Source organism: Rattus rattus, chromosome 11, assembly GCF_011064425.1.
Source record: "Rattus rattus isolate New Zealand chromosome 11, Rrattus_CSIRO_v1, whole genome shotgun sequence".
NCBI classification, from domain to species: Eukaryota; Metazoa; Chordata; class Mammalia; order Rodentia; family Muridae; genus Rattus; species Rattus rattus.
In genome coordinates, this window is record NC_046164.1 from 5,772,324 (window position 1) to 5,785,542 (window position 13,219).

General features: G+C 51.4%; 1 protein-coding gene across 1 annotated transcript in view; it reads left to right on the top strand.

Moving 5' to 3' along the window:
• Shroom3 (shroom family member 3) overlaps positions 1-12,750 on the top strand; it is a 66,580-nt gene extending 53,830 nt beyond the window's left edge. The window contains 4 exon segments of the mRNA XM_032917159.1: positions 409-894; positions 2,715-2,865; positions 9,668-9,940; positions 11,554-12,750. Coding sequence (XP_032773050.1) covers positions 409-894; positions 2,715-2,865; positions 9,668-9,940; positions 11,554-11,922 — 1,279 coding nt within the window. The 3' untranslated portion in view covers positions 11,923-12,750.
• The last annotated feature ends 469 nt before the right edge of the window (positions 12,751-13,219 follow it).

Sequence of the window (13,219 nt, forward strand, 5' to 3'; positions counted from 1 at the left end):
GGGTACTCATGAGGCAGAGGCAGGAGGATCTCTGTGAGTTCCATGACAGCCAGGGCTATGTAGAGAAAGATACCCTGTCTCAAATACAAAACAATCTCTGTGGGGCATCATCTCCTGGATGCCATGGAGGTCACTCACCACCACTACCCTCTGCCTGTCTGTACCTTCCAGAAAGGTTGCTCTGGGGTCCCAAAAGCAACATTCTTCAAAACTGAATTCCTAGTGACTGTAACTAGGGACGAGCCCTGGCTCAAGAGAAGGCCCCTTGGAACCCCGTGGCTGTGGGAGAGCGCCACAGATGTGCCTCCTCACGCCAGCTCCTGCTTTGGGAAGCTGTGGCATCTCCTGTGCCCTCATCCTCAGCTTCATCGACTCTCCTCACCGCTCTCTCTTTTCTTCCCCTAGCAGGTCCTGCGGACTTCCCAGGGTGACAGCCACGAGGGAAGGACAGGTGCCCGGGGCAGGCCATGCAGAAGGAAGTCAGATAATGGCTGCCACCCCACCCCAAACTTCGGCTGAAGGCTCAGCAGCCGAGTCCAGCACTGCTGCCCGAGTGAGCGCCCAGCCTCCGCTCCACAGTTTTCCTGGCAAGCAGCCCTGTCCCAGCCAGGCCCGAAACCTCACTTACGAACCTGCTGACAGAACTCATGATCTAGGGAAGAAAACCCATGCTGAGCCCCAGAAGACTTCAGAAGATATGCGAACGGAGGCTCTCGCCAAGGAAATTGTCCACCAAGACAAGTCTCTGGCGGACATTTTGGACCCGGACTCCAGAATGAAGACCACGATGGATCTGATGGAGGGTCTGTTCCCCAGAGATGCTGGTGTGCTGAAGGACAGCGCTGAGAGGAGAGCCGTAGACAGCATCAGGCGTGCTGGGTGGGAAGCCGAGACGTAAGTGCCCTGTAGTCCACCCCTGTAGACTCGGCTTTTCTGTGGGGCGGTGATACGTGTGGACGTGATACGCCCTTACGTCCTCACAGGAACATCACTGCAGTTCATCTTCACAGGGCACCTTGGAGAGGACCGCTGTGAGAGTGGAGGGTCCCTAGCTCAGTAAGCACACGATCGTCAGTCCTGTCGTAGGCCACTTTCAGGGACCTCCCCAAAGCTTAGTGCTGAGAAGGGAGCGTCTACAAGAACAAAGTGGACCCGTCTTTATGAGATGGGGAGGGGCCTGGAGAAATAGATGCCTTTACTATGTAGGACATGCACTTGGACGCAGTGAGGTGAGCGCTTGCTCAAGTCCTGAGCAAATCTCAGTGGGAAACGCTCCGCTGGATATGGGGTCACTTAGCCCCTGCTCTGGAGGCTCTCGAGCCCTCTGCTGGTCTTGGAACTCCGACCCAGGGCCCAGCCACAGCACAGCGGGAGAACTGTGAGCATTTGTGTTTCCTGTTTCGTGGAGTTCTTGAATTATTCTGAGATTTTCTTACATACTTGGTTAAGGGACTCTGAGCAGGAAGATGTAGAGTGGGTTTTATTTCCTCTTTAGTTTGCAGTGATAATATTGACAGACTGACACTCGGCAGTGAGCGGCTTCCAGACGAAATAGAAACAGAACACTCACCCAAGTAGGGTTTGCCGTTTAGAAACCTGCAGCTGATCATAACTGGATCAGCAGCGAGAACACTGTTTTATTTGGGCCAGAGGGAGAAAAGAGCTGTGTGCATAGTTTGTTTTTGTTTTTTTTTTTTGTTTTGTTTTGGTTTTGTTTGTTTGTTTGTGACTTGTGGGCTATGTTCTCAGAGCGCATCTGGTTCATAGCCTCGCCCTCTCCTTGCCTGTCTCTTCAGTTTCAGATTAGGGGGTCAAGGCTATGGATCGTAGGCGTGGTGGCTTATCCAGAGTCACACTGTAGCAAACACTGGACACCTGCACAATACAGGGCAGTCCGCTGGGGACTGCAGGGACCCAAAGAAGTTTCACAGAGTGTCCTTAGAAAACATGCCTTTGAGAATTTATATTCCCTCGAGAATTTGGTGGTGAAATGGTTTCAAAAAGATGACATGCGCCACCTTCTGGTGAAAGTAAATGTAGTCCCATTGTGGCGAACGGCATCGTGAGGTTTCATCAGACTCCTAGTTGGGACAGCGCTGGGTAGAAGCTGATGGAAGCTGTAACGTGCACCTGAAGGCTTTCTCCAGCTTCCTGGGTTACATGAAGATACGCTGCTTACAGGAGATCGGTGAAGGTGTTGTATGCCTGGTTCTTTAGTAAAATCACAGGGTCAGAAGTAAATAATATATCAATGAAGAGCTAAAATCTCTCTCCAAGAGAACTTACTTCCGTGAGTCATCCACCGGGTGGGTCTGAACCCTTTCCTGCATGGAGCATGCCTGAGGATTCCCGGTTCCACCCCCAGCACCTCACAAACACAAAACAGATTATGAAAAGCAGCTCCACTGTGGTAAAACAAACAGCACAAGACACCATGGTTTGCAGCTCCTGGTTTTCTCGGACAGCCCTGAGCGCCCCCATACCCCTGTGTAATAATTTCTCTTGAGATGGAGTAGCCTTGGCTGGTTTCAAATTCCTGATCCCATCTCCAGCACGGCCCTCAGGAGCTTCGCATCCCGGGTTTGCCTGGTCTTAGGTGCCCAGCAGAGTCACTCTCAGCAAATCGCTCGCCAGTCATTATTTCTGGGGGAAAGTTAAGTAGAACTCTGCACATTTCCTAGTGAGCCAATGTGAAGAGCTGCTGTGTGTTTCAGGAGCGACCACAAGGAGGCAGCGGGTGTGCTGGTCAACTGCCCTGCGTACTACAATGTCTCTGCTGCCAAGGCGGAACTGCTGAACAAAATCAAAGACATGCCGGAGGAGCTGCGGGAGGAAGAGGAGCAGGAGGACGTCAATGAGAAAAAGGTACGGGGCGCGGGGGGGACACTTGCTCTCTCGCCCCCACAGGTAGTGAAGGCCCTTGTCATGACCACAAGTACCAGCCCCTACTGATGGCTCTGAGCACTCTCAGAGGTCTGTGAGCAGACAGAGCAGGAAAGCCACTGTCACTGTCATTCTGCAAATGATGAACGAAAGCTTGGAGGGGTTGAGTTATTAGAGCTGGGACCGGACCCCAGGGGCTCTGATGCTGTTCTCGGCAGCTGGTGGTAGCTTATGTCAAGAGCAAAACTAGAGATTTATAATTTTGCACGGGGAAAGCAGCGGCTGTCAAGACACATCTAGGAAAAGGTAAGGCTGACCTTACACACCCCCGGCTCTTGCGGCGCCTCAGAGAAGAGCTTTAAGGTACAGGGTTGGAATGTAACCCTTAGCATCTGGTACTCCTACAGAACTTTTAATTTCAAGCATGTTACAATGACCTCGCTGCTGCCACAGCCTCCCTGCGTACTGTGGAGATCTGGGCCAGGCTGTGCCTGCAGGGCAGAACGTCCTTCCACTTTGCCTATAGCCCTCCGTAGATCCCAGCCATGCCCTCTGCAAAAGGACATGTGTGGCTCGCTTCAGTGGAGCGTAGAATGTGCTCCAGTGGTGTTGATGTCAGGAGGACGTGCACATGGGGTTCTGGTTACTGTACATACTTTCCCCAGGCCCTCTTCTTAATGTGTTGGGTGAGACCACAGAACACAGGCGCGTGTGCGCACACACACACACACACACACACACACACACATACACACACACACCCACCCCAGAAACAGAGAAAGCCTCGAGAGGCATCCTGTTAGAAGATTGTGAGCTCTGGGCTGCATGTGGCAACAGCCACTACAGAAACATTTCTTCCAACCAGAGGCTTCTCATTCAGAGCCCTGCTTTGTGGAACCCCTCCTAGCATCTCCCTGTCGGTACTGCTGACTGTGCCCATTTTGTGTGCTTGGGAACCAGAGGGCTCTGCTCTACCACAGAGAAGGAGCTATCTATATGCTACCCCATCTTTAACTGAGTGTTTTCCTTTGTCCTGCTGTCTGCGTATTGACCTCTCTGCATTACAGTAAAGAGGCAAAGTACACGTTACGTTTCCTCCTCTTCGCTTAGATTTATTATGTGTATAGGTGGTTTGTGTGTGTGTGTGTGTGTGTGTGTGTGTGTGTGTGTGTGTGTGTGTGTGTACCACATACATCCCTGGTGTCCATTGAGGTCAGAACAGAGGATCAGATCCTCTGGAACTGGAGTTGCAGGTGGTTAAACCTGGATCCCTTGCAAGAGCAGTCAGTGCTCTTAACCACTGAGCCGTCTCTCCAGCTCCTCGTTTTATATTTACAGAATTAACTCGTCCTCTGAGGAAATGAAGTAGCTCTACCGAGTTCTGGTCCGTGTGTGGGCTGTAGGGCTTTGCGTGGGGTTCTGCTTGTTTTGTTTTGTTTAAATTCCACCAGTCCCCTTTTTGGCATGGTTTATAGTGAAATGGACAGCAGTAGCATTTAAAACTGTCCTGCTCTGTTGCTTTCGGAACGGCTGTGGCTGATGGGTGGGTCCTGCTAGGCAGCGTTGGCTCCTCAGCTCCCCACCTCCCATTTCTGCTAGCTTTTCTCTTCAGGAGGTCCAGGTTCCTCTCTGGCCGTGTTTCCTCTCATCCTGAGGAGAGATCTGCAGTGATGTGGTTTCCTCCGCCTGTCTCCAGAACATTCTCATTCCCGAAGGATGCCTCGCCGGATGCGAAGTCCCGGCTGGCTGTCTTTTGTCATGTATGTGCCATGTATGTAGACGTGTCGCTTTCTGTTACTGCTGAGAAACAGTTTCCAGGCATTTAAATGTGATCTTCCTCACAGTGGCTGCCTGCTTCCCCTCACCACGCGCCTGTCATCACGTTGCTTGTGGTTTGTGCGAGCAGGGAGACTGTGGATAGATGAGGGCATTTTCAACCTCTGCCTCTTTAGTTACGCATTGTTACATTATGCATAGCTGAACGAGTCATTGTTAGAGTTTCTTATGTACACTGGTTAGTTTGTGTCTGTCTGACCTCAGGTTCCGTTCCTAGCTCAATCCTACCAGTGGTTTTGTTGTTTCAGATTATCATCAGTATCAGTTCTACAATTTTCATTTCTTTAGTTTCTTTTTGCTTGAATCTTCAAGTGTGTTTGCTCTTATGATGAAGAATGCTTATTTAAGAAAACATTTTAAAGACCGTGATAACCCTAATGTCAGAATTCTCTCCAGTGCGATACCTTTTCTGTCCATTATACCTAAGTAGCTATATATTGTATTCTGTGCTATAAGCCCCTGGGTGCTGGGAGAATGTATTCCCTCTGTAGAATGTTGATTGAGGCAGGCCTGGTTCCTGTAGGCCCAGACTGTAATTCCAACGCCCATTCCAGTTTGGGAGCCTTTGTGATTTTATGTGACTCTGTCCTCGCTGTGTCCCTCTGGCTTTAGTCTGGGACTTGAGCAACATTTCTAATGTACCCCAGTTCTCAGAGCCTTGATGTATTCTTTGTCTCTTCCTACATGTGCCACTTAAAAGTGGGGACCCCCGCCCCCGATCCCACCAAGAGCTCGTGCCAAGTTTCAAGCATCTTGTGGCTCAGTTCCCTCCTTTCCAGAAGTTTCTCACACAGTCTTTGGCTCCCAAAGATTCCTATTCTTAGTCCTGTAGCTGGACGGACGGGTCCTCACTCATGGCAGCCTGTGCAGCTGTGCAGTTCCTTAGTGGAGAAAAGGAAAATGGAGTGGGATTCCCTCGCACTCTAGACCCCAGGGCTGCCTGCACCACCACTGCGCGGTGGGCCTCCCTGAGTAGAGCCACACTGGAGACAGAGCTGAGAGAGGAGATCGAGCACAGGCTCCCACACCTGCTCACCCAAGCCTCCTCGGCTCTGCAGACAAGGGTTCTCAGTTTGCCCCGAGGTTGTCAAGGAATGAAAAGCATGACGCTCACCCATTTGGGTTGTTGATGTGCACTCTTCCTGGTCTCAGAATGCCCCCGGACCCCCAGGACTTAATTATAACATGCAGGAGAAGCTGCGGTGGTTATGACATCGTGGCCCACACCAGAGGTCACCTGCTGGGGCTTGGCAGAAGGCAGGCAGATTGGCATTTCCGAAAAGTCCCTCTGCAGCTGTGTCTGGAGTTGGGTGGGATGGGAGGTAAATGCAGTCACTGGATGTGGGTGCGGCCATGAGGCACAAGTGTGATCAACACCCTGGGAGCAGTTTGAGAGCTTTCTGAAAGAGGTTTGGTGTGGTTTTATTTAAGATCTGGCAGGAGCTGGTGGTGGAATTGAGGTGGGGGGTGGATGAGGAAGGGTGGTCCGGATGAGTCCCAGCTCCAGGCTGCCATGCACATTGTCTGGGGAGATGGTTGACCTTGGAGATTCATTACTCTCCCTATCTTACCTGACCTTAACTGGCACCAAGGGACCATCTCGAATAGATACAGCGGCATTCTAGTCGCAAGCCTCCAGGAGGAGAAGTGGGGCAGGATTCTTAGCAGAGATCGTGCTGGAGACGCTAGATATCACCATCAGGCCCAGTCACCTCCGCTTCGATCTGGTTACACTGTGTGAGGGAGGTCTGGCCTTGTTGCTGTCTGAAACTGCCCCGATAGCATGCAGTGTCCTGGATCTTGCATTTACAGCAAAAGAAAACAAACCCATCAGGTAGAAATGGTTTGCCAGGTCTAGGCAGAAGCCTGAACTCTGCCCCAGCCAGATGACAGCAGCCAGCAGAGGCTAAGTGTTTTTGCAGTGGAGTTGGGGGACGCAGCAGCACAAGCCTCAGAGCAGGGGCAGCAGTGGGGAAGCGGGGTGTTGCCTCCCAGGCACCTACTTCAACAAGCGCTGGACTTTCTTCAGACTATGGCCTGACCGTGGGATAGCACAGAAAACAAGGTGTGTCCATATGTTTGTCTTCCAGCGTTCCTGTGAGGTACTTTAAAGTACTAATTGCAGTCAGCTCCCTGGAGCCAGACAGCCTGGGTTTAAGCCTGGCTGTGCCGCTTACTGTATGGACTGGGGCGCGTTCCGTGCCTCGCTGTGCGTATCAGTGAAGCCGGGACAACGCCAGTGTTGCTTGTTGGGCCGTGGAAGCAGTGGTTGAGCTTCGAGGCCCTGCCTCTGCCTACCACAGAGCATGAGGCCAGCCAGGCGTGCGAGCTTTGTGCTAGCTTTGTGCTAGCTTTCGGCAGGTGGTGCTGGCTTCTTGCTGGTGGCACAGGTGAAGTGGGCACCTGACAGTGATCAAGTCAGAGCCAGTCTCTGACTCAAGAGTCTGCGCCTCGCTGGCGACGAGGGAGAAGACCCAGCAGGATGTTTCGTGTGCAGATGGTGTGGTAGGAGGAGGGTGTGCTGAACTATGTTTAGAAAAAGAGCCCTTATAAATAGCGTCTCGCACAGCCTGACTTAGCAGTTTGTCAGATGAGAAGCTAAGTGGGTAAATGTCAGTGGCTTACAAGTTAAGCAGCTCCCGTGAGAGACTAGTATTTTATTAAAATCTCTCTCTTGTGGGGCAGAGGAGATGGCTGTGGTTAAGAGAATCTGGTGCTCTTCAGAGGACCCAGGTTCAGTTGCCTGCAACCACATTGAGGGGCTCACAACTCTCTAACAACAGCTCTAGGGGATTTGACTCTCCCTGGCTTCCAAGGCATCTATAGACACACCTGGTGAACGTACATACGAGCAGGTACATGTATAAATGATAATTTTTGTTTCCCTTCTGTCCTAAATGAATTCCGTTAGTTGGATTTTTTTTTAAAAAGGTCTTCCTGGCAAAGAAACGTCGGCAGCACAGCTGGCTCCCCACTTGATGGCGGCTGCAGTTGCTCAGATGCTCTTCACTGTATTCTCAAACCCAGATCTCCATAGTTAAAGACTTGGTGAGGCAGGGCTGGCTGACTTTACCGTAAAGGACCGAATGCGCCCAGGCTTCTGTGCTGCGCGCGTGTGGCTCCACCCCGTGTCCGTGCCTTTGAAAACCAGAGCCGGGCCTACACAGAAGGACCCGGCCGACTGGACATGGACCCTGCTCCCAGAGTGCTGTGGGAGGTACACCAAGCTGCGCCCCTCCCAGCCATCCTGCCAGCACTGTGCACTGCTTAGGGCCTGGGAGCCAGCAAGCTGCATCCAGCAGACTAGCAGAAGGACACGGGTCTGGGGTACTGGTAAGGTTTGTACGAGCACCGCCGCCTGCTGGGCCATCCTGACTGCCCTGGGTTTTCTGAGCGAAGGTCTTGCTGGAACTCCGTTCCAGGCCTTGAACTCACAGCCGTCCTTTCCTTCTTCCTCCAAGTGCCAGGACTCCAGGAGTTTCCCAACATGCCTGGCTGAGTGTAGTATTGTCTGCTAATGTTTAGAGGGCCCAGCCTGTCAGCTATACCTACAGGGTTAAAAAAGACCATGGCCCAAGTCTCCTGGCCTTTGACCATTGTCGTGCACTCATGGACAGGGAAGCGCTGGGCCAGCCATCTGTGTTTGCTGTCTCCAGCTCGTCTCCTCAGAGGCGCAAACCCACCCAGGCTCTGCCCTAGTAGGCAACGTGGCAGTGGAGTCCTCTGCTCTCTCCCACAGAGAGCACAATTGACCTTAAGTGACAATTCCCTCCCACTCGTGTTACCTGGGCCGAGTCTTCGACTGAGGAGGGAAATGCTTAGACACTGCACAGCTTTTCCCCTAGAAGGGCAGCACGTGTCAGTTTAGCTGCCCACGGCCATGGGGATGGGGAAAGTAGAACGGACAGCAGGATGTCACCGTTGAAGCCAGAGCATAGACTTTTCAGGTCTGTGAACCTGCTGACACCAAAGAACTCTGAGGTTCTGGCTTCTGGGGTGCAGGTTGTACAGAACAGAGCACTTCCCTCCCGAGTGTATTCCTGACCACAACGGGGGCGAGCAGAACAGTGGTTTCCATACTCGTTTCCTTCCCCCATCTCCAGTCCTCTGTTTTCCAAGGCCGGACATAGTGTTGCATGCCTGTAATCCCAGCACTCAGCAGTTCTGAGTGCTGGGATTGTCCTAAATTCCCAGCCAGAGTTGTCTACATAATCTCTTCCAAGCAAACCTGGGCGGCAAAGCAAGACCCCGCCCCCGCCCCCCAGAGGTTATAATAACAACAGAATTCACAGGATATGTTTGTGTAGTCTCCTTTTGTAAGGTTGGAAATTTGTAATTAGGGGCTTACATAGTCGTGGTAATCAGGTCTGGATTTAGTTAAAAGGCAAAGCTGACTGGCTTCCTGATACAGTGTTGCCAATCGTGTGAGGAGAGCCCATCTGATGATGTGTGGGCCTTAGGGGGCGCCTCCCCAACTCTCACCCTCACCTGCTGTCTGTGGAAGACTGGATGAGACAGAGCATGCAGCTCACGGTAGCTGCACAAAGGCCAGCTAATACAGCTCTGCTCTCTTCTGTGGACAATTCCCTTCACCCGGGTCCGAGGCCGCTCGATTGTAGAAGAGAATGTTCACCCTGCCCCTCCCTTCTTGCTCATGGTACTGTGCCCAGTAAGAATGAAAGAATGACAAGCTAACAAACTAGTCGGGAAGGCAGAACTGTACTCTCGGTGGGGAATATGACTGGTCAGTGTGTAATCAGGTGTGGGCTGAAATAAGCTCAAAGAATGGCGGTTGTAGACATTCAGGGAGAGGCAAAAAGAAAGACAGTTGTTCTGATTCGAGTCATCTTCCTCCCAGAGCTGAGGAGATTTAGCTGAGCCTTGAAGGCAAGGTGGGGCCAGGAGGTGTCCGTCCACCTTACAGCATCTGTCTCTCCTGTCGTTGTAGGCTGAGCTCATTGGAAGCCTCACCCACAAGCTGGAGACCCTGCAGGAAGCGAAGGGGAGTCTGCTCACGGACATCAGACTGAACAATGCCCTGGGGGAGGAGGTGGAGGCCGTGATCAGTGAGCTCTGCAAACCCAACGAGTTCGACAAGTACAAGATGTTCATAGGCGACTTGGACAAGGTGGTCAACCTGCTGCTCTCCCTGTCTGGACGCCTCGCCCGAGTGGAGAATGTCCTCAGTGGCCTTGGTGAAGACGCCAGTAAAGAAGAAAGGGTATGCGTCCTAGCAGGCTACCGTCTGAGCCCTCCGCCCATGCAGGGGCCACCAGACGCAGTCGCTGTGGAGTTGAGAGAGCGTCTTCTAGGCAGGACTCAGTGTGGACACCTAGGGCTGAGGGAACCCTGAGGAAAGCAGATAGATGCACAGGACCAGGTGGTTCTCTCCTGCCTCCCTTCCTCAGATAAAAACACGTTAGACATTTTGAGAGAGAGGGACCACAGAACCATTGGGATAAGAAACACGCTCCCTGGAATCTGTACGGTGGGCCCAGGCCATGGGCAAGTATGCTGATGTGACTCCGTGGTCCACCACTTGGAGGGACAGACACTGGGCTTCACGTGCAGTGTCCTGAATCCTAAACCATACTGAGTTAGTGCTTGGCCTCTCTAAGAAACTAAAAATATCAGTAGAAGGAGAACAAGTGACCCAATCAGTACCAAATCCGGTGTCTCCGTGAGCCCTGGCTGGTAGCGGGTAGGGGAGGAACGTCCACAGTGTTCTATCTGAGCCACAGGGAGACCCCATCTCAAGAAGATCTGACAGTCCAGATTGGGGGGTTTGAGGCAGAGTCACGTGGACTGTAAGGTAATTTGTACTGAGGGATGTTTAAGCCACTGCGTTTCAGGATCGAATTCCCTTTTACATTTTCTCACTGGTTTTGGCCTGAAAGGTCTGAAAACTATTCGATTTAAAGTTTTTAAAAGGTGCGTACTGTGGCGTTTACAACATGTCGGCATGTTGGATGCAGGAACATAGGAAGTTTTTCTGGAAAGTCGATGGGCCCTGCAGAGGTGGGCAGCTTGCCACGGGCTGGTGTGGGAAACCCTAAAAGTACAACATCAGCATCCTTGTTGAACAGCGTTCACTCCTGAGTAGAGGCCAAGAGGAAACCAGGGACGGCAGAATTGGTTTTGTTAAAGATGAGGAGTATATTCCCGTTGTTACAAGACTGCTGCACTTAGTTTTCTCGATTGTCTGGGGTTTTCTGGGTTGTTGTTTTTGGATTTGTTTGTTTGTGATCACCAGGAAGTCCTGTTAAAACACAGATTTTAGGCCCCACTTGCAGAGGTTTTAAAAAAAAACTTTTTCGGCTTGTTTATTTTTATTTTATATGTGTGGGTATTTTGCCTGTATTTATGTATGTGTACCCCGTGTACACTACCTGAAGAGGCCAGAAGAGGGCATGGGTTGTCCTGGTACTGGAGTTAGAGGCCACCGTTACTGCTCTGAGGGTGCCGGGAGTAGAGCTCAGGAAGAACAGTCAGTCTGTGCTCTGAACCAGGTCCAGCTCTCCAGCGCCCTGCAGAGTTTTTGATTCAGTGGATGGAGAGGTGGCTGAGAATCTAACTCATCCCCAAGGGGACACGAAGTACTTACTCAGAGAACTTGAGGGTTGACTCAGTAAGCGTAGACCTAAAAAGGTCAGGTTGTTACCACAGCCATTTACCCACCACCGTGTTCAACATAAGGATAATAAGTAATGATTTACATACATATGTACATCCTTCCTTAGCACCGTTGAGTAGAGCAATGGTTTGCGGTCCTGTGAGAGGCAGGAGTCTGCTTCCCTGTCTTATGGCTGACTTGCCTGTTGGTTTACCCCGCAGAGTTCTCTGAATGAGAAGAGGAAGGTTCTGGCTGGCCAGCATGAGGATGCCCGGGAGCTCAAGGAGAACCTGGACCGGAGGGAGCGCGTGGTGCTGGACATCCTGGCCAATTACCTGTCCGCCGAGCAGCTCCAGGACTACCAGCACTTCGTGAAAATGAAGTCCACACTCCTCATCGAGCAGCGGAAGCTGGATGACAAAATAAAGCTGGGCCAGGAGCAGGTCAGGTGTCTGCTGGAGTCGCTGCCCTCGGACTTCAGGCCCAAGGCAGGGGCCATCTCCCTGCCCCCAGCCCTCGCCAGTCATGTGACTCCTGGGGGGGGCCCTGCATTCGGTGGCGTTTTCCCAACGTTGACCTCTCCTCTTTAAAACCTCTCCCGAAAGACCTGAGCAAAAGATGCCACTCTCAACACTGTTGAATCTGAAAGATATTTCACCACCAACCGCGGTTTGAGTTGTGGGTTATTGGGGGCTTCCTGAGGAAACGGAAGAGACTGTCCAGGAGTCTTTGTGCCTTTCACGGTTGGTCTTCTATGAGCTTACACGCAGCGGGAGCCTTTCCACTCTGTGGGAGGAGAGCCGGTGACACTGAGAGAGACCCGATGAAGGGTGTCTGATGTGCAGGTTTCCCCAGGCCAAGGCAGCACAGAGGAAGGTGTGGCGCCCTCCCTCAGGAATGTATCCACGGTGGCCTTCCTTGCTGGCGGGCAGTGCACCCTGACACAAAGCCTTAAAAAGACATGCGAGTACACACATTCGCACACACACACACACGCACACACACACACATTAAGAAGACTGTTAACCCTGAACATTTTTGTTATTTATATTTTTAAAAATGAAAAAGATCATTGTTTGTGTGCTAACCACTTAGTTGATTCTGTTTTGCGGTGGATGTAGACAATTATGTTTGAGCGTTGTATTTCGCGAAAACCTTAATGAAGAATTCCAAAGATAGTCAAGTTGAATATGGAGATTTTTGTGGGGTTTTTCTTCTCATTTGCTCTTTGAAAAATCGATTTGGTGTGTATGTATTTGATACTGGGTGGCTGTGAGTGCCGCAGGTTACGTGCAGAATTAGACAACTTATGTGGGTTCTGAGGCTTGGACCTCGGCCATCAGTCTTTTCACCCACTCAGCCATCTCTCCAGCCCTCGTCAGATGGTAATAAAGACCAGTGGCCATTCTACACTTGTGGTACACCGTGAGAGGTCTCAGTTTCCATGGCGCTCAGGTCTTGCCGCATTTCTCCAGGAGGACGGCTCAGTGGTGACTTCTCGGGCTGTTCTCCCCCTTCACTAGTTTATTGACAAAGACAGCGGTTCTCAAACCTGAAGTCTAAGCCATGCTGCCAACTGATACAGGAAATACACTTACTACACTACATAATCAGGTTGTTTTAATATTTTTTTTTAGAAGCTGGTTTCCCTAAATGTCTGACCCATGGATCATGAGAACTGATTTCTCTTGTCAAATTTCAATGAGAGCATGAGTGAGGGGTTCCGTGAGCCAAGGTGTAAGTCTACTCAAATCAGGACGATAGTCACCACTGTGTTCTTAGTAAAATGCCTTGGAGGACTCCCGGGACACGACACTTTCTACTCTCCGAGGATGGGGAGGTGGCTCAGCAGGAAAAGGTGCCTGCCCCCAACCTGACAGTCCTGAG